The sequence below is a fragment of the Sciurus vulgaris genome, assembly GCF_902686455.1.
Source record: "Sciurus vulgaris genome assembly, chromosome: 15".
Lineage (NCBI taxonomy): Eukaryota > Metazoa > Chordata > Mammalia > Rodentia > Sciuridae > Sciurus > Sciurus vulgaris.
Window position 1 is genome coordinate 87,941,004 of NC_136476.1, and position 22,686 is coordinate 87,963,689.

The 22,686-nt window shown below is 59.5% G+C and overlaps 1 protein-coding gene across 2 annotated transcripts in view; it reads right to left on the reverse strand.

Annotated features, from left to right (window-relative positions):
- Positions 1-10,136: 10,136 nt before the first annotated feature.
- COL5A1 (collagen type V alpha 1 chain) overlaps positions 10,137-22,686 on the reverse strand; it is a 140,028-nt gene continuing 127,478 nt past the window's right edge. The window contains exons 63-66 of one of the 2 annotated variants that reach the window (XM_079111865.1): positions 22,065-22,177; positions 19,443-19,511; positions 15,471-15,704; positions 10,137-12,437 (exon numbers count right to left, since the gene is read on the reverse strand). In XM_079111865.1, the coding sequence (XP_078967991.1) occupies positions 12,291-12,437; positions 15,471-15,704; positions 19,443-19,511; positions 22,065-22,177 (563 nt within the window). In that variant the 3' untranslated portion in view covers positions 10,137-12,290. Of the gene's footprint in view, positions 12,438-15,470; positions 15,705-19,442; positions 19,512-19,574; positions 19,644-22,064; positions 22,178-22,686 lie in introns of both variants that reach the window. The other variant, XM_079111864.1, reaches the window with a different exon arrangement.

The window sequence follows — 22,686 nt, forward strand, 5'->3', positions numbered from 1 at the left end:
AGCACCGGTGTTGTGGAGACATGGGACAGCATTGGAGAAGTAGGGAAACCAAGCTTCGTTTATGCCGGCGGCCAAAGATCAGCTCTCCAAAGTTCTGAGCCCTGACCCACAGTTCCTCACAAGGTTGGCGGGTTATCTGGCGCCATCTTTGAACCCATCCTATCACAAGGGCTTTTTCCTCTTTTCAAAAATATTCCTGATCTCTGCGGCTGACGGCCTGTGCGGGGTCTCTAGCACAGAGCTGCTCTCAGAACAGAGGAGAAAGGCTTGTCCACAGACACGGCTCACGTTCCAGGAGGGAGTAGGCAGATCCTGGGGCAGCTGTTGGCCATGCAGAACCAGGGCCCGAGGTTAACGAGGCTCCCTGGAGAAAGGCTGAGAGAGGGGCGGAACTGACCCTCCCCAGGCCCCGGGCTCTTCCATGATGTCTTGTGATTTCATTTCACAACCAGCTCTGGTTTTGCCGTCACACAGGGGCAGGGACGTCCTCTCCCCACCTTGTGGGACCTCCAATGCTGCTGCAGGGACGTCCTCTCCTGGCCAGGTGGGCCCCGGTGCAGGTGTAAAGACACCCACATTCACTCACATTCTCCTGGCCAGGGGACAGCTGAAGTCAACCTCAGAGATGGGGCCGGGGCACAAGGTGCCAGCAGTTGGAGTGGGACAGATCATACCGCCCCCGTCTCCTCCAGCCACAGTCACAACCTCAGAGGCAGGTGAGAGACGGTGCCCTCCTGCCCTGGTGAAGGACCTGAGAGGTGGAACCAGAGCTCCATGCAAGCAGCACTGTGGCTTTCTGCGCAGAGTGGAGTCTTCCAGACCATGTCCCCTTCTCAGCTTCAGTTCTGTACCAAAAGGCCACCCTAAGTAGAGGTGGTTGTGCTAGTCAGCTTCCTGTTGCTGTGACAACACACCTGAGAAAATCAACTTAGGAGGAGGAAAGGTTTATTCTGGCTCCTGGTTCCGGGGGTTTCAGTCTGGTCAGTTGGCCCTGTTGCTTTGGCCTGTGGTGACCCAAGATGTCCTGGTGGTGGGAGCACATGGTGGAGGAAGGCTGGTCACCTCATGGCACTGGGGAAACCAAGGGAGAGAGGGAGTGGCCAGGGTCCCAATATCCCTGCCAGGGACATGCCCAGTGAATGGCTTCCCCTTCTGCTCGGCTCCTCTTCCTAAATGTTCCACCATCTCCCAGTAGTGCCACAGGCTGGCAACCAAGCCTTTAGGGGATGTTTAAGACCCAAACCAGCCTGGTGTGGTGGCAGACACCTGTAATCTCAGTGACTCTGGAGGCTAAGGCAGGAGGATGCAAGTTCAAAGCCAGTCTCAGCAAATTAGCGAGACCCTAAGCAACTGAGCAATAAACAAAATATAAAAAAGGTTGGGATGCAGCTCAGTGGCTAAGTGCCCCTGGGTTCAATTCCTAGTACCAAAAAAATAAAAAGAAAAAAGAAAAGAAAAAAAAAAAAAACAAAGCAAAAACCCAAACCATAGCATTTCATCTCTAGTCCCCAGAATCTTGGGCCCAACTGACAACGTGAGAGGCACTCAGTCCATCTCCAGGAGGCCCCATGCCTTGCAGCTCAGCATTGCTCAAAAGTCTAAGCCTGAAGTCTCCTCTGACACTCCAGGCAAACTCAGCTGTGAGCCCCAAAAACACCAAAAGCCAGTTACCTACTCCCCGCAGGCCACGGCACAGAGCAGACAGGGGTCAAGACCATTTCTACCATAGTCAGAAGCTTGCCGCCCCCTGATTTGAGGGACTGGCCCTTCAGCGAGGTCCTAGGCTTTGTGCAGGAGGGGCCAAGGCCTTTCCCATGAAACTTCAGCACAGGGGAGCCCAGGGGCTTATTTTGGGGCCTCCATGAAGGAGCATTTAAGAGGTTCTTACTTCAACTGTGACCAGGCTGGGATTTGGGCACAAGCCTGGAAACACACAAAATCCTGTGTTTGCAAGTAGCTGCAACTCCACCTGGAACTTTCTGGAGACACAGATCCTGGGGCCGCCCCAGACCTGCTGACTGGGCCTCAGCGTGGTGGGGCTCCAGTCCTCCTGGAGGAGGCTGAGCAGGCTGTGAGGACCAGCCCAGCCCTTCCCAGAGCCCCCTGGGGTGAAGGGCGGCCGGGCGGCCTCACCTGTGCCCAACCTCCCCTCCAGTCCAATCCACTCTTGTTACCTGGTCCCAGAAGCCCCACGGCCCAGATCCACTCCTCCACACCACCCACGAGCCTTGGCCAACAGTCCCTCTGCTGCAAGTGACCACCAAGGAAACCTGGGCAGACTGGTCTCTCACTCGGGTTCCTGCCCTGCCTGCACCTCTGGGTGAGGCACGGAACAGGTGGTCACGGCTGATGCCCACTGAGCAGGCCCTACTCTCAGCGAGTCCCCTGCCTGTGGTGGAGGTTGGGTGGGCGAGGGTGGTGAGTCACGGACTCGTGAGCTGAGTGTGGGGTGGGGGTGGATTCGGGGATTCGTGCTTCTCCCATGCAGAGATGAAGCCTGCATGGCTCGGGAACCTTGGCTGGGTGGCCGGGAGGCTTGCCAGTTGCCAGCCAGTCAGCTCTGTGAAGCTGCTTCCCTGGAGCTGAGGGCCCGGAAGCAGGAGGATGGGGTAAGGGTGGAGTCCTCCGGGCCCGGGACTCACTCTTCATGGGCCTGTGCTCCTCCTCACAGCCTGCTCTGACTTGTGGGCAGTGGTGACTCAGGACGTGCACAGGGGACACCTGAGAACCCTGGACCTCTGCCCACGCTGCACATCAACGGAGGGCTTTGCCATGGGCCAGGGGAACTGGACCAGGAGGACCGTCCTCCGTAGCTGGATGCCCCCACCCAGGCAGCCTTGGCTCCAGCTATGGAAAAGGGGATCAACCAAGCCATGGCGAACTCCCCTCATCTCCTTCTCACCTCTTTCCAAATCTCGGCTTCGGAGGACTGGCTCTGGGATCCAGCTTTCAAGGGAAGGTTGGAGACACGGTCCGGTCGCGGGCCTCCTGCTCTTTGCAGACAGCGTCCAGGCAGCCATCCAGCAGGCAGGCCCACGAGCTTGCACAAGAAAGGTATCCAAATGACATGGCCTGCACATTTCTAAATCACCTCTTGTCACAGATTAGACCTCCTCTGAGTGCCCGGCCCATGCTGGTCAGGCCTCCAGTTGGGGGTGCCTGGCCCCCGGCGGTCTCTGGGGTCTTAGTGAGTCTGATTGTGAGGACACTGCAGGCAGGACCTTCTTCACCACCCAGGAGCCACCCTCCAGCAGGAGCTGGGCACTTTGAGACTGCCCGCTGATGTGTGTCCAAGGTGCAGGCACCTCCTGAAGGCTCTTGGCTAGGGGACAGCCTGTGGCACTGGTGTGGCGATGCTGCGGATGCGGGGCTATTGCATGACACTCACAGAGGCCAGGGACAAAGCCTTCCCATGCAAGCTGCCCCTGCAAGCTGTTGAAGCTCCAACTGTCTGTGACTAGCTGGACCCCTCACTTCTGACCTGTCCCTGTGCATGCAGGGCTCAGAGACAGGCTAAGGTCCCCACACTGATGAGGTGTACTATGATGACCATGGTGGCAGGCCAGCCTGAGTGGACCCCACCACTGCCCTCCAGGTGTTCTGGCTCCTGTGCAGCCCCCTCCTCTTCAATGTGGGCTGGACATAAAAACTGGCTCCCAACCACCAGAGCAGAGCTGGGGAGAGGGGACTTGGCTCGTGATGAGGTATGGAGACTGTGCATGGTCTTGCTGGCTGGTCAAAGCTGGCTGTGCTGGAAAGGCCATGTAGGCCTTAATGCTATGCTGGCAGGTGCACCTGTCTGCTGTCACAAGCCCTGGGTCATCGGGTAGTTTGTTCCCAGCAGCACAAATGCAGACTCGGAGAGGGAGATGCCCTCCTCCGAGCGGCATCTACTGAGTAGTCCTGCCCCCAAAGGACTACTAGTCCTCAGGCTAGTAGACTCTAGTTTGAAAAGAACTTGGGAAGCCCCAGAGGGTGGCAAGATTCTTGTGCTATTGAACATACCAGTTCTCAACAGATGCCTGGGAATTGGCTTCTCCCAAACCTGTGTGATTGTCTTTATCAATATGGGGGAGAAATGGAGTGGGCATGTGGCGAAGTACTCACTCCTGGAACACAACTGAACAGTGATGTTTTCCTGGCTGAGGCACAAAAAAAGATCCGGGTGATCCAGAGGGCTTCGGGCTCCTGGCGGCCCCACCGGAGTGGAGCCAGGGCCGCCTGCAGATGCCCCCAAGTGCTCCCGAGGACCTGGGGCAGTGTGCAAGTCAGGCCCAGCTCCCCCCCTCCCAGCTCCCTCAGTCTGAGTGAGGGGGAGATGAACTGCAGACTGGACAGCAGCCAAGCTGGGGACATAGCCCTGTGCCCCTGGAGAAGCCTACTGGTGGAGCAATGTCCCTCCCATCCTGGGGCAGAGCTGTACAGGTTCCTGGGCTCCGGGTGAAGAGCAGTCACACTGCCCTCATCTCGCTGGCCAACGTCTCAGAGTAAACCCAGACCGATGTCCACAACTCCCACATGGGCCTCAGGGCTTGTGTGTGGCCATGTCAGCGCCCGCTGGGCCCTGTCCTCTGTGTTCCATGATTTAGGGGTGCTGCTTCTGTGCACAGATCTTATCTGGCCAGCCACAGCCCTTCCACATGAGCTCTGTGGATGGCCCCTGTTGAAGTGGTGCTCACAGCAAAGTCCCCTCCGTGAGACTGTCAGACGGCAAGGGGCGAGCCATTTCCGTGCTCTGCGTAGGGTTTCGCCGAGGTGGAAATATTTAAATCTGGTACCACATGCACACACGTGTGCATGTTTTACATTATGTGTACAAAATATGTGTTTATATTTTATGTATATTAAGTATTTATCACTAAGTGTATATACCTGTAACTTTACTTGGTGGAATTTTGGCATCTCTAGTTGTCTGATTTGAGCTTTTGAATCCTTTGTATCTGGGCTCTGTGGGGTGACCTTGGCCCTGGCAGTCTGGGTGGGCAGGAGGGTACAGCTCCTACCTCTGTGTCTGGAGTAAAGTGGGTCCAAGTCATGCCAATCGAAGAATCCTGTGGGGTGGGTGGGGGACCCCAAACGCTGAGGTCCTATCAGTCCCCCTACCCAGGGGGTGCACAAGAAGACGTAGAATCTGTATTTGTAGGGTGCTCCTAGCAACTCTGATGGGCAGCCAGGTTAGAGAGCCGTGAGAGTGGACCCAGCTGCTCTAATCAGAGCCTGAACATGGCCCCTGCACACCGACTGCCCTGAAAAGCTGACTCTCCCATCCTGCTCACTTACGCTCTGGACACCGCGCAGCAGCTGCTCCATGAGGAGCAACCAGAGGCCCCCTCCCCCAGCTGTGGACTCGGGTTTCCTCCTACAGCCCAGAGGTGTGGTTCAGGGAGGGCCCTGCGAGAGCAGACTGCCCACACCGAGTCCCTCCCTGACGTACAGAACAGCAGCTTTTAGGCTGTGCTTAACCCGGAGTTACTCCATTTTACGAAGCAGCCATGTGCCACGAGACCCTGCATTTGAGTCCAGGTGCCCAGGCAAAGGGACTCCATGCCTCGTTAACGCCAGCTGCACAGCACAACTCTGAGGCACACGTTGATCATTTATTCACACCAATAAAATCTTACCAGATTAAACCAGGAGGTGGGAATATCAACTCGTATCAGAAGCACCAGACACAGGCACTTATCCATCTCCCCTGCCATAACGCCCTGTCCCCGCCTAAGGGGATAGGGAAGAACACCCAAGCTGCATGCTGGCTGTTCAACTGGTCACTTGTCATGAGCCTTGCCCAGTAAGATCACCAGGAACAAACTTCCAGCTGTGTCCCCAGGCTTCAGCTCCATGTGCTTTCTCCTGCTGGTGGCACTTGGCATTCTAAGCCCATGCTCTGAAGCACCTGCCATCTGGACCCTTGGTCACTGCCGCTAGGGTCACTAGGCCCTTACCTGGACACGCTTTGCCCTTGCGCCTTTGCTCTTGGCATGGCCTCTGGACGCCCTGTGGTCTGCTCACGCCTGCTTAGCCTTTCCACAGCCGGCAGGTATCACGGCGTGACATGTGACTTGATGTTACAGACTGAGTGATTGGGATCAGGACGGAACGGAAGAACCGTGGAGGCCCTGCCCAGGCCACCAAGTGCCCCTGAGCGCTGCCTGAGGTAAAGCCCATCCCCGATGTAGCCTGCGCATTTATTGTTCCCCTGTGAATTTCAACACTGTGGGAAGACACACCGTGCCCAGTCCCTGTTCATGGCACGGCTGACTCAGGACATTCCAAGGGCCTGAGGAGGTGGCTTCCCTGGGACCTAGACCGTGGCTGGGAGGGCCCACCGTGCCTCAGGCTCCACCAAGACGGCCTGAGGACAGAGGAGAGGGCTCCGGTCAGGAGGCAGGAGTGCCCCTCACACGCACGGGTCTCCCAGCAGAGACTTCACCAAGGCCACTGTCCCAGCTGTCCTCCACTGCCCCCCTCACCGTGTCCTAGCTGGCTCTGGGTGAATGCTGGTCTGTTGGTCAGTTTGCCATCGCTGTGACAGAAGACCTGAGGACATCAGCTTGGAGGAGGAAAGGTCAATGCGGCTCAGTGTCAGAGTTTCCGTCCAGATCCAGATGGGGTTGTGTGCTGTGTGCCTGCCGCACGTGCCTGTGCGTGCTCCCACGTGCTGCCCGGCACCATGCCCCCTGCCTGAGTGGACTCCTCCACCTGCCCCTCTCCCTTCCTGCTCTGCTGGGCTGAGCCCAGCTCCACTTAGAAATGCCCAGAGTTTGGCCCGTACTCACCGTGACCACTACTGCCATTGCCCCTCATCTGGTTCCGTTCATGACCTGCTTGCTGGTCACCTGCCCCACTTCCCTGCCCTGTGACTTTCTTCTGCCTGGCCCTAGCAGGCCTGTCCGAATGTGGTCAGGTCGCACATGCCGCTCACCCCTCTCAGTGACAGCACCCGCCCCGTGGCCTGTTCCGCTGCTCTGGAGCTTGTGGCTCTTCCTCTGCCCTGCCCCAAACACTGCACCGTCCTGCCACAAGGTCTTTGCCACCGTCCCCACCTGGGGGGTGCTTCCTGCAGGTGGCCATGGAGCCCCTGACCTCCCCTCTGGGGTCTCCACGCAGAAGGCACCTCCTTGGGGACCATCACCACACGAAAAATTTCAACTCCACCCCCCATGCACACCACACCCCACGCCATGTACACATCTGCACACAGGCACATGCACACACACACCCTCATGCGCACACACACCACACACACATCCACACACAGGTGCACTCACACACATACCCCACCCACATCCACACATAGGTGCAACATCCACACATAAGTGAACACACACACACATCACACACACATCCACACATAGGCACACACATCCACACATAGGTGCATGCACACACATACCCCCCACACATCCACACATAGGCACACACACTCACATACCACACCCATCCACACACAGGTGCGCACACACACACCTACATGCACACATCCACACATAGATGTACACACACACACCACATACATATTCACACATAGGTGTACGCACACACATCACAAACACATCCACGCATAGGTGCACACACCCACACACACCCCACACACACATCCACACGTAGGTGCACACACACGCACCCCACACACATCCACACACAGGTGCGCACACACACACACCTACATGCACACATCCACACATAGATGTACACACACACACCACATACACATTCACACATAGGTGTACGCACACACATCACAAACACATCCACACATAGGTGCACACACCCACACCCCCCCACACACACATCCACACGTAGGTGCACACACACACGCCACACACATCCACACATAGGTGCACACACACACGCACCCCACACACACCACACACACACACACACACACACACAGGTGCACACACACGCACCCCACACACATCCACACAGGTGTGCACACACACACGCAGGTGCACACACACACGCACCCCACACACATCCACACAGGTGTGCACACACACGCGCAGGTGTACACACACATGCACCCCACACACATCCACACAGGTGTGCACACACACACATCCACACAGGTGTGCACACACACACGCAGGTGCACACACACACGCACCCCACACACATCCACACAGGTGTGCACACACACGCGCAGGTGCACACACACATGCACCCCACACACATCCACACAGGTGTGCACACACACACACACACACACGCAGGTGCACACACGCACCTGCACTCCTCCCTGGCACTCTGAGCTCCCTCAGCTCTCAGCCCCTCGTGAGCCTCAGACTCCGCAGCTCCATCTGCTCAGGCCCTGCTGGAATGACCACGGGCGCGGGTGGTGCTCCCTGTCACCAAGCCTGGCCATGCAGGGGCCAGCAGGTCCCCACTGTGTGAGTGAGGGGCAGGACGCACGCGGGTGCAGGGGAGGGAGGGTTCTGGCCGACCTCTGCTGGGAGCGCAGTCCTCCAGCCCGCCTGGCCTGTGGGAAGTGCTGTTGCATCTGGTTCAGGGACGGGAAGTGCTCAGGGAAGGGCGGTTCTGCAGGCTCATCCCCCAGGCCATCCCTAGGCCACCCCCAGGGCCACCCCCAGGGCACCTCACTCAGGCGCCTGCGGCTCAGTGCCCCCCTCTCTCTGGAGCCTCTCTGGAGGTCAAGTCCATGAAACTTGGTTCCCATGAGCTCTGCTAACTGCAGGGCCCTGGCAGAGGGGAAGAGTCACACTGCGACCCAGAGGGAGGAGAGTCATTATGTCCCCAAGGCTCTCTCCTTACTTACTTATGCTGGATCTTGCCTCAGGAGGAGAGGGCCTCTGGGAGTGGACCTCTAACCTGGGACACGCCACGGAAAGGTGAGGACAGTTGTTGAAATCGCTCTGTCCAGGTCGGGCTGGGCCCGACCCCTCTGCTCCGCGCAGCTTCTCTCTTCTCGTAATTCCTTGCTGAGGGGTCAGGAGCAGGAGAACCTCACTCCACTTCCCCATCTCTTGCCCTGGAGCCTGCAGCTAATAGCTGGTCACCTGCCTCCCGGCCAGGTAGAATGGGTGACAGTTGCAAATGCTCTGCCTCTGTGTGGGTCACAGCCTGGCACAGTGACCCGGACCTGAGACTGCATGTGGCTGGGCTCCCTGTGTGTCTGCTGCGGGAGTTGCCCCCTCTGCAGGCTGTCTCGGTCAGGGCTCACACTGGACTGTGCCAGAGCTTTGTGAAGAAGTGTTGCCAGGCCCTGCCCCAAAACCTCTGACCCGGAAGGTCCTGGCACGTGCACATCTGACGAGGTGCTAGGCTGCTGCCCACCCACCGCCACACTGAGAACCAGCAGTCTAGGTTACCTGCCACAATACTCAATCCCAGGGTGGCTCACAGCAAGGAGCTATGTGCCCACGAACTTGCCACAAGCTCACCAGGGTTGGAGGCCAGGGCTTCCCTGGGACCTGCTGGCAATGCAGTCACCCTACAGAACATGGCTGGTGCACCGGGGACCACGCCTTCAGACTGGACCAGGTGGGGTCACGCATGCTCGAGGGCACTGGCTGAGGCAAGCTGCCGCATGCTGCCCTGCCAGCCACAGTGCCAGGGTGCCATGGGGCTAGCAGGGCAGTACTGGAGAGTTTCCGGGATGTCCTGGGAGGTGCCGACTGCCCGGGCGGAACACTGGCAGGGCCTGAGGCTCAGCGGGGAAGCCTTGCAGGCTGTGCCCTCACCACCTCCAGGGGGCAGAGCTGTCATGCCAGGCCCCCGTCCTCACCCCTGAGACCACTGCCATCACACCGAGTTCCCTCGGTCCTGGGACTCTGCACTAAATGCTGGTTTCATGCAGGGGGGCCTGGTCACACTGAAGAAGACAGCCAATCACATGGGTTTATGGTGGAAACAGTAAACTTGATTTATTGAAAAACTATTACAATTATTCCTTGGTCACCCGGGTCTGAGATACTTTGGAACACCTTTCCTGGTCACGACACGACGCGTCTGCGGGATCTTAGGGAAAGCACGGTATGCCAGTTGGCAGGGTCTTGTCGGGGCCAGGGCACCGCAGCCTTTATCGCTGACGTTCTGTTCACCAGGCTTTTTCTTCTCACTAAGGTCTGTCTCCTTATATGTGGAGAGGAAAAAATAAAATACGCCAAAAGAGTGTCTGCGAATACAAGAAGTGATTTTATTGCAATATGTTGGAGCTGAAGATGGTCAGGGCACAGGACAGGCTGGACTTCAGTACAAATCACAACACTGTGAGGGACCAACAGAAAAAGAAGAAGACAGAATCAAAGGACACACCGCATGGGGCGAGGCTGAAACAGAATCACATGACCTAGACAAATCACAGGGCATCACAGGGCAGTCCTCCAGTATGGCTTTTCTCACTAGGCATGAGCGTGGCGGTCACTGGCAAATGCTGGCATCCTGGCCTCGAGACATCTCCAAGCCAGACCTTTCTTTGGCAAGAGTAAGACTTGATTTCCAGGGACGTCTGGGACGCTGGCGTTGGTGGTGTCCTGTCACGCCTTGGGTGCCTTTGCTGTAGCTTCCTAAGCCGCAGGGAGACAGGAGGACAGCACCGGAGCATGAACGACAGCTCGCTCCCAGGGGCCCACCTGCGTCCCCAGGGTGGAAGGACAGGACGTGGCAGGAGGGCAGCTTTTCACAGTGAAGGGGTCGCCTCTCCTGCTGGTCTCAGGGTCCTCCTGCCCACACGAGGCAGCCCCCCTGCCCTGGACAGCGAGGAGAAGGGACAATGCCCAGAGGGTCCCGTTCCAGCCCCGAGCTCCAGAGCAGCTGGCGCCTGCATCCAAGACCCCTGCAGGTGGAAACCCAATTGCTTCACGGGAAAGAGGCGCTGCAGCCCTGGGGTGCCTCGAGTTCATTGCACAGTTCTCGGTCTGCTGAGGCAGCGCGGGGCCACCTACAGCTTCGACGCGGTTCTCAGAACAGACAAAATTAGCACCACAAACATTTGGCACGGAACACAACCTGCTGTGGCTGCACGTGCATGAGGCACGAGGTCCATTTTGCGTGTGTGTTTTCAAATCGCGGAGGCACAACCTGGTTCCGGGACAGGCCCCGAGCAGCTTCCCGCCACTCAGAAGCAGCGGCGCTCGCCCCCACCGGGGAGGAGGGGACTGTGCTTATCTCAGGGTCCTGGGCAAACACCCAGCAGGCGGAGGCACGGCCAGGATGGAGACGCCTGGAGGAGGAGGCTCGGCCAGGCCCCGCTTTGCCTCCCGGGACCTCAGAACACATAGCACCACAAGAGAAGTGTGAAACATCAGCACCAGTTTTCACCTGATTCTCAACTATAGGGAACGCAGCTTCCCTGCCCTGGAATCTTCCTATCAGGCTCGGCAGGAAGGAAAATGGAAAAGGGAAGCAATCAACATTAATTTAAGCCTGCTTGAACCTAAGTGCATGTAGAGAGGCAGAGTATCAAATTCCTTTTTCCTCCCCATAAAAAAAAATCCAGAGCTAATCAAAACATGGTCTGGAAAGGGGCCCCGGCACCTGCTTTTCAGCGGCAGCTTCACTTCCTGCTGACCTGGGCAACCTTCCAATTATTGCACATTCTTGACGGGCGGGCGGAGGCGTCCCACTTCTAAGCTAAGCGGGATGGCACCGAGCGCGCCCTCGCCCGCCTGCCTATTCTCCCAGTGGGCCTGAGGCCGGGTTTCCTCGCACGATTGAAAGTCAGGCACACTTAACATTTATAACAATACAATACAAATATTTACTTAAAACTCACAAAAACATAAGCACCTTTAATCCATGGGAAAGGCACAAGCGGGATGACATTTGGCCTCTGCATGGATCGTGTTGAGGGTGGGTAAAAACGGAGGCATCGGCGACCTTTACAAGGCTTGCCTCGGAACATCTTTTGAAGGTCAGGGCAGATACACATCTTCAAGTTGAATTTTTAAAAAAGTGATATCCAAATACTGCAGCTCCACCCCGCCCCTGCAAACTGTCCTGAACACCAGCGGTGATGGATCAGGCGAGCTGGGGGCCGGGGCGTCGTGGGCCCCGCTGCCTCCCCTGTGGCCTGGTGCGGCTGGACGTGGGTGTGGCTGAGAGGCTGCGGCAGCTAGGTCATGTGATTCGGCTCTGGGTGGGGGCTCGGCTCTTTCCCTTTGTTCTCTCTCGGGGCTTGGGGTCCAGCGCCAGTGGTGCAGAGGCGCAGAGGAAGTCGGGCGGGAGGGGAGCGAGAAACCTTCACTGTCCAGGATGGGTCATGCGCAAGACACTCTCAAGGGGCGTGTTGAGGTCACAAGGTTGCTCTCGGAGACCGGGGCTGGCGGCTCCTAGCCCATGAAGCAAGCCGGCCCCACTTCAAATCCAAATTTCTGTGACGCTTCACCAAAGTCGTTGAACATGATGTCGACGATGGGCACCTGCTCCACCCTGGGGGTGTCAATCTCCAGCACCGTCTTCTGGTAGCCTTTCTTGGTCTGCGAAGGAGGAAGCAGGCGGACAGCGGCTCAGAGCCACGGGCTCCTGGGGCTGAGCGACCACCCCACGCCCTGCCAGGCTCCAGAACCAGGTTGGGGTCCCCTCCATTCCCCCAGCTCCAGCCCGCGTGTGATGAGTCAAGGTGGCAGACACGCCCCACACACTCCACAAGTGTGGGAAGAAATGTGGCCCCGGGGACATCCCCGCACCCACTGCCCAGTCCTGGGGTGGGAGTGGGCCTCGGAGGGGCAATGGAACTCTCCCGAGACATCACACACTACAGGAAGCACGTGGCAGGATCTGCAGCCTCTTCAGAACCCTATGCCCCCAGACAGGGGTCCCTGGCATCCGCATCTTCCCATGGACCTTGGGACACCATGGCCCCCCTGAACTGGGACGGTGGCCTTTACTAGCCCAATCCGGGTGTATGCTCTGAGCCAAATCTGGCAGGGAAGAGTCTCCCTCCATCATGAAATCTCTGGGAAAAACAGGGAAGCCAGCACGGAAGCCCTCCTCAGGGCAATGTGGCCAGGACACAGCCCTGCAGAGGGTCCCAGGATAACTCTGGGGCCAGGACCCCAATGTTAGCCCCCACTCCGCCCTGTCCAACCACCTGAGTGGGGTGGCACAACCCTCAGGCCCCTATTCCCCACTGTGAGGGCTGAGTGTGGGACCCCCTGATTTACAGGCTAGAGCCCCCCACCCCGGGCTGATGGTCGGGGGTGGGCTTGGGGAGGTGATGAAGTCATGTGCCCTCACAAGTCTGGTAAGAGCCCTAGTGAAGTGCCCCCAGGGAGACCTTCACCCTCTCTCTGTCACGTGAGGACGCGGCAAGCTATGTCCAACCCAGCCCCCAACCTGCGGGCCCCCTGGCCTGCCCTTCCCGCCCGCAGAGCCGTCCGTCAGTGCTGGTGCCTGCGAGCCCGGCGGGCCACGGCGGCCTGGTACGGCAGCCGGACGGAGCAGACCAGGCAGGCCCAAGCTGCCGGCTTGCTGGGTCGTTCCCAGGTTCCCGGCCCTCAGAACCGAGTGCAAAAACAGATTCCGGGTAGAGGCAGCAGCATCTGGGGGCCCAACTTGTCAGGAGCAATAGACAACGGAGGCACTCCCGGCTCCGGGCCCTCCAGGGAGCCGGCTGCTGGCTGGGTCCTGCCGCAGCCGCCATCCGCCTCGGACTTTCTGCCTCCACGCCCCAGGCCCGCCCTTCCCTCCACTCCATCCTGCTAGGACACCCTTCCTACTGCAGTTCCGAAGCCGGGAGAGACCTTCAGAGAAGAAACGAGCTCTCAGGAGCTGGGGAGCCCTGAGCCCCCACCCCAGCCGGAGGGCATCAAGCCTGCACTTCTCAGTGTCTCAGTCACTCTGATCCCTGTGGTCTGCTGGCTGTCCCCCGAAGGACTCGGTCTCTGGGTCACCCAGGAACTTGGCAGCACTAACACTGATGGACCAGAACCAAGCTGAACTTCGAAGGAGCCAAAGCCTAGGGGCTGCCTGGCCGGGCAGAGCATGAGCGGGGTCTGTGCACCTCCAGGCCGCCCGAGGGAGGCCACAGGTCGGGGAGAGGGAGGAGGGGCCGGGCATGACTCTGCAGCTCAGAGCACCGGGAGGGCAGCAGGAGCTGGACACAGCACCCTTGGAGACAGTGGCACCCACGCACCTCCGAGGAGGGGTTCCTCCCCCTGGCCTCCAGCCTGCAAGGAGCAGCCAGAGGCCACCTCCACCTGACTGAGCACCCTCTGCCTGGGCTCTGCTCCTGCCTGATCCAGCCAGGGAACTGAACGAGGTCCCCGGCCTGACCCTCGTGGGGCTCTGGATGGCAGAGCTGTCACAGGGAGCCGTTGACCTTGGCCACTGGCGGCTGCACTTGCACAAGCCAGCCTGCCCCCGACAGGCCTTCCAGGCGCCAGCACTGGTCTCTCCCCACCCGAGGGATGGGTGGCATGTGCTGAGCTGGCAGGTGATTTGCCCGGATTTATGGGGCCCCTCTGCTCCAATTATCAGCGTGCTTAGAGGGGGCGTATGTAAAGTAGGCTGCCACACGCTGCTCTGTTACCCCGTTATTCCAGAGGTATAAATAACCATTACGGGCTCGCAACAGCCCCCCAGGGGCGCACAAAGCTGCACAAACAACGGGATTTATGTGGCACAGCTCCTTGGCCCTCTTGCCCGGTGATTTGTGCCCCTCCACAGGGCCAGCCGCTCAGCAGCCCCGTCAATCAGGCTACCCAGCCAAATGAGGCCAGTGTTGGAATTCCAATTTCCTTAGCTGTTATTACACTATGCATCAAGCAGACCTCCCGCAACTGGCCTGGAACCAGTGCCAGAGACCCCGTGGGAGCCCTGTAATTAAACGAGAGGGTCGTGACCTTTCAAATCATGGCTGGGCGTCTCTGGGGCCCGGGCAGAGGAGCGCTCGCTGTCCAGGTGAGCGCTGCTCCCCTCGCCCCTCCTGCACCAGCCTCCATGCCTGCCAGTGGGCTCCTGCTCCTGCACCTGACCTTCCTCCCAGCCTGCCCCGCAGAGCCCATCTCTGTCAGCGGGTGGGTCTGTTCCGAGCCGTCACTCCCCATGTCTTCACAGACAGGAGCTTTCCTTCCCAGAACTGTGGATGCCACTCCTTCCCCGGCCCAGCTCCAGCTGCAGATCCTGCTGTCCTACATCTGGCCTCTATCCTGAGATGCTCAGAGGCCACCCAGGAGGTAGAGACCTCAATGGGCAGGGATCAGAGAACACGGTATGCTCCTCTCCGGGATCGCCAGAGCTCAGGCCGGCTCCTGGGCTGGACACACCGAGACCAGCTTTGACAGTCTGGCTGGGAACCAGGAAGAACCAGGAAGGGCCAGGAGGGACCACGGGCAGTTCTCCTGACCAGGAAACCAAGGGGAAGGGCTCTGTGTGCAGTGCTGGCTCTGCTGGGGACCTGCCGGTGGGGTCAACATGAGCCAGGCAGGGCCTGGACCTCCCCGCGCTCCGCACACTGCTGGGTGCCCATGAGCTGGCGCTGGGCGGGCCGCGCAGGGTCCCACACTCACAGCACAGCCGTCCACCAGGGCGCGGATGTAGGGGCTGTTGTCGTAGGACATCTCTTCGTCGTTGGAGCCCAGGAAGCGGATGGCCTTGTCGTAGCTGCCTGTGGCGGCGTCCTGCCAGGCCACGGACTGGTAGCAGTTGTAGGTGACGTTCTGGTGGGCAGAGGCACTCAGCAGCCGCAGGAAGGTCATCTGCACCACGCCCACAGGGTTGCCCTCAGCGTCCACGTAGGAGAGCTGCGGTGGGACAGCGGGGGTGGACTCAGTAGGGCAGGGACACACGGCCACAGCCAGAGCCCCGGGCTCCGCAGGCTCCGGGCTCCGCACTTGGGCTGTCTCCTCTGAAGACACTGCCCGGGATTTATACTCCCCGCGACCCCCGAGGCAGCACCCTGGCTCTCTGGGGGTTCCGGAGAACAGTGAACCACACCTCATTTCCTTCCAGACTCCTGGTGCCCCTCCAGGAAGCCCACCTGGCCGTGGCACTTGATACCACCCCCAGCAGGCTTGCCTCTGTCTCCCCTCTAGACTCAGCCTGGAGAGAACAGGCTGGCAAACCCTTTGCTTGGCACTGCCCCAGAACCCGCTGCCGTGGCCAGCCAGCCTGATAAAGCCTCACTACTCGTGTGTTGAGGCCTCCTGGAGGAGCGGCCCTGCGGTCCTCTGGTGCCCACTGCAGCTGCCCTCCTCCACTCCACCCACTGACCTCCTCCCCTCTGCCACAGGCGCTGCCCTGGGGCCTCCGACGAGCCTGCTGTCTCCTTCCCAGACGGCAGGGTCTGCCTGGTTTGAATGTGTTAGATGAAAGGGACTGTTCTGGAAAATGTGCTGCTGCGGCTAGCCTCTCATCCCTGAGGGAGAACCAGCTCCTCCGGCCTGGGTGGAGTGCCCGCAGGGGCGAAGCTTGGCTTCTCCTGGGAGCGGCCTGGGCGCTCCTCTGCCCCGAGCCCCCGTGGGTCCTCTGCTGGAGCACTGCCAAGCACTCCAGGGAGGACTGGCTGCAGCCCCAAGTGGCCCCTGACTGGGCGTGTCCCCGGTCTGCCTTCATTCCTCCAGTCCAGCACTGGCCCTGAGTCCTGGGTGCCTGGTGTCCCATCTGTCACCCTGGCCAGACAGAGGGCAGGAGCTGGGCCCGCATGGCCCTGTCATTGTGTTCCAAAGGCAGCAAAGGAAGGTGCCTATGAACTTTTGCGACTAGGAGGAAGGGTACCTGTGGAGAGCCCAGGTGCACAAGGCCCTAGGCAGGGAGCCTGTGAGAACCAGGAGTTACAGGGAGAAGGAGACCTCAGAGAGCAACGCAGGCCAGCTAGGGGACACGCAAGAAGGCCGGTCTGAGTCTGTGTCGCAGCTTGGGGGACGGGCATTGCCCGGAGGCACAGGGCCAGGAGAGCAGGCAGGCTGTCCTGCCCCTGGAACTTGCCCTGTGCAGGTAGCCCGGGGCTCTGGTCGCATGGGCCTTGCTGAGAGTCCCCCCGCAAGCCCAGGGACAGCTTCTCCAGTGCCACCAGGTAGGTATCCCCAACTGGGCACATAGTACAGGGTGTCCCAGGAGATGAGTCTCATTTTCTGCATCTCTTTTGCAAATTTAAAGCTTTCTGAAATGGTCCATGCTGCCAGGGATGCAGACGCCCCTCAGTCCCCTCAGATGCAGCACCCTGTCTCTCCGGGCCCAGCCAGGACCCCAAGGCCCCTCTTGGGAGAGACCTGCCTGAGCCAGGCTGGGCCCCTCCTACTCTGGGGAATGAGGTAAAGGCCAGCTTCTGACACTGGCGGTCCCATCCGTGGGCTGCGGATGCCCAACACTGTTCTCAGCACACCCAAAAGGGAGCATGGGGCACGTGGTGGTATTGCCATGAGGGTCTGGATGTGGGAAGAGGGGAGCAGGACGCTGTGGGTACTTTGTAACACACTTTTTCAAAAGCTATAATAGAATTCTTTTCCGGGTACCAGGAATTAAACTCAAGGGCACTCAACCACTGGGCCACATCCCCAGCCCCATTTTGTATTTTATTTAGAGACAGGGTTTCACTGAGTTACAAGGGCCTCACTGTGGCTGAGGCTGGCTCTGAACTCTCGATCCTCCTTCCTCAGCCTCCCCAGCCATGGGGATGACAGGCGTGCATGCCTGGCGATAGCTATAAGCAGAGAGCGTGGAGGGTGTGGGGAGGCCCAGGGTCCAGTTCTTCCCCCCAGGGTGGAGGGCCACTCCATGCCCTCAGACGCAGACCCAAGGCCTCCATCAGACCCTGTGGAGGAAAGCTGGATACCCACCGGCAGTCCAGGCGTCCAGCGCTCCTGGGAGGAAACGAGACTGACTGAAGGGAGGTGCATGGCGTGGGCCAGGGCAGCCAGATACAGAAGGACCTGAAGCCCTCGGTGCCCCAGGGTGGCCGAAGGGCCCAGAGTCCCCGAGGCCCTGGGAGTGGGAAGGGCCTCTGTGGCTTTGGGTGGGTGGCATGTCTGGGTGAACCGGACAGAGGGCCCACCTCTCTGAGGAGTGGCCTCCACCAGAGGGCCAGAAATGAGGCAGGTGATTCCCTGGGCTGCCCTGAATTCCTGTCCCTGTCCACTGAGATACAGGACAAAGGTCGGAGGTGGGCGGGCCATTTGGTCGATGCTTGGCTGGAAACGTGTGTTCCACAACCACTTCAGGGTGAGGAAATGGACTGGGGCGCGGGGCCTCCTGGGAGACCAGAGTCACAGCAGGAGGGGAGGAACGCTCGAGACCACAGCAGGGACCTGCTGCCTCCTCGCCCTGGGCAGCGGCTTCACCCCTGCCAGCCCCTCTGCTGTCCCTACACCATCTACACAGGCACTGGCTGTGGAGCCCTCCCTCCCAAAAGTTGTCCCTTCAGGTCCTTCTGTGTGCCAGCAGGCTTTGTGAAGAGAGCACGGTGACGTGGAGGAGAGAAGACAGCAGAGGACAAGGAACAGGAAGGCTGGCGTCCACAGAGACAAAACAGCAGAGGCCGCCAGACATGGCAGAAAGAGCACAGGCCTTCAGCGCATCTGAACAGGGCCGGGTGCCTTAGGAATCCTTGCGGAGGCCTCAAGACATTGTACTGGGCCAGGAATGCCCGAGGCTAAGGGACAAGGCTTTAGGGGGCAACGGGCAAAGGCAGCTGGAGGTCACAGCTCTGAACCTCAGGGGAACACAGCCTCCACGTCCAGAGGCTGGAATAGGAGCTAGGCCAGGAGGTAGCCACCTGGGCTTATCCCAGGCAGACGCCATGGAACCCAGTGTTGGCTCCTATGTGCTCAAGGACCCTGAGGGTGGGCCCGCTGGACCTGAGAGGCAGGTGGGAAAGGAAGGTCTGGGCTTCGTGTGGGGCCTGAGCCGCTGTAGAGCGAAGTCTCAGTCCTTCAGCCAGCAGGAGGGCATGGGGCCTAATAGCCCGTGGTGCTTGGGGCAAAGCTGCCTGCGGGCACAGGGACACAGGCCTCACAGGGTCCCTGTCTAGTCAGGCCAGAAGAGCCTCCAACTTGGCTCTCTCAAGGGTGCCAGCTTCTCCACATGAAGAGGGATCAACCACAAGCTGACATGGCCCTGTGGGGCCAGATGGCAGCCAGAGCCCCAGGCCCCACGCAGCACCAGGGGGGAGTGGGAGTCCTGGGGGAGTGAGTGCTGGTCCTCTGGGTGGTCAGGACCCACTTTACCTGCCCTGCTCTCTGGACCTGTAGAGTCCTCCTGTGGTTGCGTCTGACCTCGGGCCCAGACAGCGGGGCCATGCCATCTATGGGCAGCATGGGCACCCTGGATTTCAGGGGAAACCCCTTCAGCTGGGGCAAGCTCTGGGAGGGAGTAGTGGGAACAGGTGGGAAGAAGGGCCTCCACTCCCTCTGAGCCCTGCTGTCACCCTATGTGGAACAGGCTGGCCAAAGGACGAGAGCAGGTGTGGCCCTGGCGGCGATTAGTCCATGCAGAGCCGAGAGCCAGGCGGAGCCGCAAGCAGGCAGCCCCAGGCGGCCACTTACCAGGGAACCTCGCTTGTACTGACTATACCAGGTGGAAGGCTGCTCTTTGGGCCAGCGGGCCATTTTACTCTGCAAGATAGGAGACGGGCGGGTTTAAAGTGGCAACCGCAAAGGAGAAAGAGGTCACCTTACCAGTTTACCACGCTTGAATTCACTGAACCAGGAACCCGGGTTTTCTTTGGGCCAAGAAGTGATTCTGGCCTATACGTCAGGCAGGGCGGTGGGGAGGGAGAGAAACAGAAGATGAAAGGGTTACTCCTCCTGTCTCCCGGGCACGCCCCCCGTCCTCCCCAGCCCCTGGATCCCTCGAGGAACGCCTGCTGCCCCACAAGCTAAGGCCCTGGACGAGGACTCTGGTGTCGGGGGCTGTCCAGGGGCCAGGCGCACGTGATGGAGCCACAGCAGGGCCGCACACCACCATGTATGTTGGCAGAGAGCACTCACAGGAGCTTGTGGGGGTCAGAGCACACGGCAGACCCCAGAGACCACGAAGAAGGGCCGTGACAAGTGCTGTGTGACCGAGGGGCTGGGGGGACACCTCACCCCTCCTCGTGCTGAGGTGCTGTGGCTGCTCCAGGGCCCCCCCACTGGTGCTATGACAGCCAGACCCACTGTGTGTGTGTGGTGAGTGTGCATATGGCATGTTGCACTTGGTGTGCGAGTGCATGTGTGTGTGCATGGTGTGTGTGTAGTGTGGGGGGTGCATGTGTGTGCTGTGTGTACATGTGTGTGTGTGGTGTGGGGGGTGCATGTGTGTACTGTGTGTGTACATAGGGTGCGCGTGTGTGGTACATGTGCGTATGGTGTCCGTGGTGTGTGTGCTGGGTCTTCTCTGGGGCCTGTGGGTCTTGGTGGCCACCGTGGGTCTTCTGTGATGGGGAAAAAGGTCTGTGTGGCATGTTTTGTGGGATCATGGGGCCAAGTCAAGGCCCTGCATGCACCTAGGGACAGCTGCTGCCCACTCCCGGGAGGCCCGGGGAAGGGTTTGTTCTGCAGAGGCCGTGGGCACAAGGGTCTGGCCAGTGGCGTGGGCTCAGTGTGCTGCAGCGTGGGTGGACGGCTGGGTAAGGCCTGCCTCTGGGGGCACCTGCCCCACCCTGATTACTTGATGCAGATTTGGAATGAAAGAGCCCTTGGGCCCAGCCTGGGCTGAGCTTGGGCTGAGTAGGTCCTGTGGGGACCTGTGGTTGGGCTCATGGTGAAGAGGCAGCAGTTAGAATCCTTAGCCATTGCCTGGGCTGCTCCTGTGAGCTGGCCCTGTCCCAGGACAGGCAGAAAAGGGCACCTGCTGGAGAAAAGGTGGTGTCCAGCCTGCCCGCCCGGCCTAAGCCCAGTCCCTACTCTCCTTTCCAAATCTGCCCGTCAGTGCCGAGCTCAGATAGTGTGGGGAGGCTTCCTCCCAGAACGGGGCTGGAGTAGCAGGTACAGGCTTCGCCTTAGCCTCTGCTTCAAACCTGCTCCAGTTCCAAGGTAGCTGTGGCCCAGCGCCACCCAGAGAGGGTCTCTATCTGCCCTGGCTTAGGGAGTGTCTGCCCTGTCGGCAGAGGACAGAAAGCAGAGGAGGAGAAACATCTTTGCCAACTGAATTCTACTCTGGGCCTCTGTCTGAGAGAAGGAAAGAGAACCCCCTGGGAGCTCTTTGTGCAAAAGGTCAGGTCTGAGGCCAGGAAGGCAGGTTATCAGTTGTGGAACATCAGGTTGGGGGACAGGGGATAGGAACACAGGCACCCACAAACCTCCAGCCTGTGCCCCAGCTCCTGCTTGGGCGTCTGACCTGGGGGTGCCGGTGCCTACTTCGCTAACAGAGTGATTTGGGGAGAAAAGGGAAGTGCCCTGGGGGACTCGAGTGCTCCCTCTCCAGCAGGAAATTGCTTCTGGGTGCTGAGGCCCTCAGGGAGCTGCATGGCACTCACGGTGCTGAGCCTGCACAGTCTCCAGAAAGGACACGTGACAACCACCAGCTGTGCTGGGGGGCGATGAGGAGGAGCACCTGTTCCCTGAGGCTGCAGTTTGGGTCCTCTTCTCAGCTTGCAGCAGGGCAGACCAAAGTGGCCCCTGCTCACCCACACACCATGCCCACGCATGCCACACACGACGAGAGTCACGCAGAGATGAATGCCTAAGTGGCGTTCCACAAACCCAATGACTCAGAACCTCACCGCCCGCCTATTCACTGAATAGACTAGAACACCACCTGTCCTCGGGAAGTCTGGAGCGAGTCCCATGGGCAAGAGCTGGCACCAGGAACTCGGGAGAGAGCTGGCACCAGGAACTCAGGCACACAGCAGCTTCCTGAAGATGCCTTGGGGTCGCTTCATTATACCTGTCCCATAGGTCCCTCCCGGGCTTTAGGCCAGTCTCCGGAAGCACAGGTCACCTGGGAAAGGCTGCCTGCTCCCAGGGGTGACTCCCCAGGCAGAGGCTGCCAACCTCCCGCCTGCATAGCCCTGTAGGCTCCTGCCCACTTGAAGCTAAAGACCTCTTCTGAAAGCAACTTTGGTTGCTTCTGGGTTTCTGGTTTTTGGCCTTAAAGCTGCACACACATGAAGCACCCAAGTCCCTTGCCTGGCCCTGATGTGAGACAGGGGTCCTCTGGGCCACACAGGCGAGGTAGGTACTCACCCCCTCGGACTTCTTGTCTGGGAAGACGCACGTTGACCCTCCAGCCGTGAAGTTGCAGTAGACTTTAAAGGAATCCCTGGAGCAGCCTTGGTTGGGATCTACCCAGTATTCACCTGGATTCCGGAGACAGGGAGGTGGATTCATGAGCACCACTCCCAGGACAGCTCCAGACTGGCACCACGAGAGAGGTCAGGGCCACCAACATGGGCTGTCCTGTGCTGCCTGCCCTGCAGCTTCCTCCCCTGCAGGGCCCTAGGAGGGGGACGGAGTGTCCACCGAGGACAGAGCTGCAGTGGAGGGCACACTGGGCAGGCGTGTGGTGACCAGGGGAATGTGGGCGAGCCTGTCAATGACAGGAAGGCAGAGAATATTCTGGAGGGAACTCTGGAAATTCGTGCATGGGGTAAGAGTCTCTCAGGACTGCGGCATCCCCGAGGCTTTCGGGAAGAAATGCTCCTACTTCCATGAGGCAGGCTACGGGGCCGTGTCGTTCTGTAGCGGCTTTCCCCGGCGACTCCAGAGAGGCCTGCATTTCCCTGGTGCCCTGCTGTAGGCCATCACCAGGCACGACTGCGAAATCTGACCCTAAGGCCACCCTTTGCTAAATGCCAGGCCCAGGGCA